The sequence below is a fragment of the Silurus meridionalis genome, chromosome 29 (assembly GCF_014805685.1).
Source record: "Silurus meridionalis isolate SWU-2019-XX chromosome 29, ASM1480568v1, whole genome shotgun sequence".
In the NCBI taxonomy this organism is placed as follows: Eukaryota; Metazoa; Chordata; class Actinopteri; order Siluriformes; family Siluridae; genus Silurus; species Silurus meridionalis.
The window spans coordinates 12,646,158-12,649,302 of NC_060912.1; the positions used below are offsets into that span (position 1 = coordinate 12,646,158).

The 3,145-nt window shown below is 46.0% G+C and overlaps 1 protein-coding gene across 1 annotated transcript in view; it reads left to right on the forward strand.

Moving 5' to 3' along the window:
* The window catches only part of sox10 (SRY-box transcription factor 10), a 6,468-nt gene extending 3,738 nt beyond the window's left edge, over window positions 1-2,730 (forward strand). Inside the window, exons 2-4 of the mRNA XM_046844480.1 lie at window positions 1-195; window positions 444-706; window positions 830-2,730. The exon at window positions 1-195 is cut by the window's left edge and continues 438 nt beyond it. Coding sequence (XP_046700436.1) covers window positions 1-195; window positions 444-706; window positions 830-1,551 — 1,180 coding nt within the window. The 3' untranslated portion in view covers window positions 1,552-2,730. The remainder of the gene's footprint in view (window positions 196-443; window positions 707-829) is intronic.
* Window positions 2,731-3,145: the final 415 nt, after the last annotated feature.

Below are 3,145 nucleotides of genomic sequence, written 5' to 3' on the forward strand. Positions count from 1 at the left end.
GGTGCTGAACGGGTACGACTGGACTCTAGTGCCCATGCCAGTGCGCGTCACCACAGGCAGCAAGAGCAAACCGCATGTCAAGAGGCCCATGAACGCCTTCATGGTGTGGGCTCAGGCCGCACGCCGCAAACTCGCCGACCAGTACCCTCATCTACACAACGCTGAGCTCAGCAAAACCCTCGGCAAGCTGTGGAGGTGTGCACCTTTCTGTCTGTCTGTCTGTCTGTCTGAGAGTCTGTCCAACCGTCCGTCCATCCTTTCGTCTATCTATCTATCTATCTATCTATCTATCTATCTATCTATCTATCTATCTATCTATCTATCTATCTATCTATCTGACACCACAGTCATCCCTTCCCTACACCTCCCAACTATTTCAACATTGTGTGTGTGTGTGTGTGTGTGTGTGTGTGTGTGTGTGTGTGTGTGTGTGTATGCTGTAGGCTCCTGAACGAGAATGATAAGCGGCCCTTCATCGAGGAGGCGGAGCGTCTGAGGAAGCAACATAAGAAAGATTATCCAGAGTATAAATACCAGCCCAGGAGGCGGAAGAACGGGAAGCCGGGATCCAGCACTGACAGCGACGCCCACTCTGAAGGTGATGTCACTCACAGCCAATCACATTACAAGAGCCTCCACTTGGAGGCAGGGCATGGTGCTGGGGCAGGGTCTCCTCTCTCTGATGGACACCACAACCACCCTGCAGGTGAGACTTTATACACATGTACGTGTGTGTGTGTGTGTGTGTGTGTGTGTGTGTGTGTGTGTATATATATGTGTTCATACACACAGTCTCTAAATCTCGATCTTTCCTTCTGTCCATGTTCAGGTTCCAACCACAGCCCCCCGACTCCGCCCACTACTCCCAAAACAGAGCTCCAGGGTGGCAAGTCAGGTGAGGGGAAGAGAGAGGGTGGGGCCAGAGGGCTGGGAGTTGGGGCAGATGGAAGCTCTGCCTCTTCATCTTCTTCCTCTTCCTCGAAACCTCACCTGGATTTCGTGAACGTGGACATTGGTGAGATCAGCCATGACGTGATGGCCAACATGGAGCCGTTTGATGTCAATGAGTTTGACCAGTACCTGCCTCCGAATGGGCACCACCCATCAGGCTCAGGCTCCTCCTCCTGCCCCGCCCCATCTCCATCTCCTTACTCCTATTGGCTCTCGAAACAGCAGCTAAGCTCAGAAGGTGGAAAACCACAGATCAAGAGCGAGACACATTTCTCGGCTAATGCTGATACATCGGTGGGTGGGGCTTCTACTTCAGGGGGTGGAGCATCGGCTCATGTCACATACACACCTCTCAGCTTGCCTCATTATGGCTCTGCCTTCCCCTCTTTGGCCTCCAGGGCGGCACCATTTGCTGAATATGGAGATCACCAAGCATCCAGTTCATATTACACACACTCGGGCCAGTCAGGGCTTTACTCCGCCTTCTCCTACATGAGCTCCGCCCAGAGGCCTATTTACACTGCAATCACTGACCCCGCCCCTGGGAATAGTCCCACCCACTGGGAACAGCCTGTGTATACCACCCTGACCCGGCCATAATGCACACACACACACACACCTGAAAAAGAGACATGATTATGATGATGATGAAAACGGATTAACAATAACGATTTTGTCTCACACACACAGGTCTCATCTTCAATGTGAAAGAATATTTCACAGCCACTAGCAACACACACACACACACACACACACACACACACACACACACACACACACACACACACACACTGCAAAGAGACTAACCGATGATGAACATTTGTGTAACTGTCACTGTGGCTGATCACACACAGGTGGGCGGGGCTAACAGAACATGAACAGAATACATAGTTTGCATGCATGTACACACACACTCACACACACACACACACACACACACACACACACACACACACACACACACACACACACAATGGAGTGAGTTTAATTGTCAGGTTTCAGAAGGACATTTCACCTGCACATTCGAAGATCTAACTTTTATCATTATTATTATTATTATTATTATTATTATTATTATTATTATTATTATTATTATTATTCTAAATGATTAATTCTTTATTAACCAAAACAAGGCCATTTTCTTTGTTGTTGTTGTTGTTGTTGTTGTTATAACGCCTGCCTGTAGATGGATGTGAGTGATCATGAGCACCACTGAGCTGCGTGGTGAAGATGATGATGATGATGATGATGAGGAGGAGGAGGAGGAGGAGGAGGAGGAGGAGTTGTGTGTATATTAACATGATCATGGTGATTCAGTGTGTCACTGCTATAACAATACTGTAAGTCAGTGAGAGGGTTTTACCTCCTACAGCACACTGAGTCTCATTTACACACATTTACTCTCATTGGGCGGAGCTTAGACGTGGTGGGCGGAGCTCCCACTCACCATGTGCCTTCTTTGACTCCGCCTGCAAACATTTAATGATTTATCACATGGACGTTAATATTTTTACTCTTATTTTCTATTTCTTCTCGGATTGTAACTTTAGTGTTGATTGGTCTATATTCAGTAGTATTATATATAAAAATATACAAAAATGATGTGTTTGTTCTACACACAGTAGGTGGAGTTTGTTTTATTTATATTATTGCTTATTTCCTGTTTTTTTTCTCTGAAATGATTTTGTTGTTTTGTGTACAAAGTTTTTGTTAATGTGTTCCAGTAGAAACTAACGACACACATACTAAATAAAACTCAGTCCTCTTTTCTATGAAAAACAAACTGCTGTCTTCATGTGACACACACACACACACACACACACACACACACACACACAATTTTACAATTTTATTGTGTTTTTTATGACATAGCTCACTGACTATGTCAGAGACGTCGCAGTGTTACACCACCACAACCTCATGTACTTTATACACACATTCCTGTAAACAAGCTTCTGTGTGTGTGTGTGTGTGTGTGTGTGTGTGTGTGTGTGTGTGTGTGTGTGTGATGCTAAGCCTGATTTCTAATTCCCTTCACTTAATCAGCTGTGATACTTTACACTAAACAAAGAGAACCATTCAGCTCGGTGAGAGAGCGAGAGAGAGAGAGAGAGAGAGAGAGAGAGAAATGGGGTGAGGGATAGAGGGATAGAGGGAGGAGGGAGGCTGAAGCTTTACTCCAGCAGGAGATAGA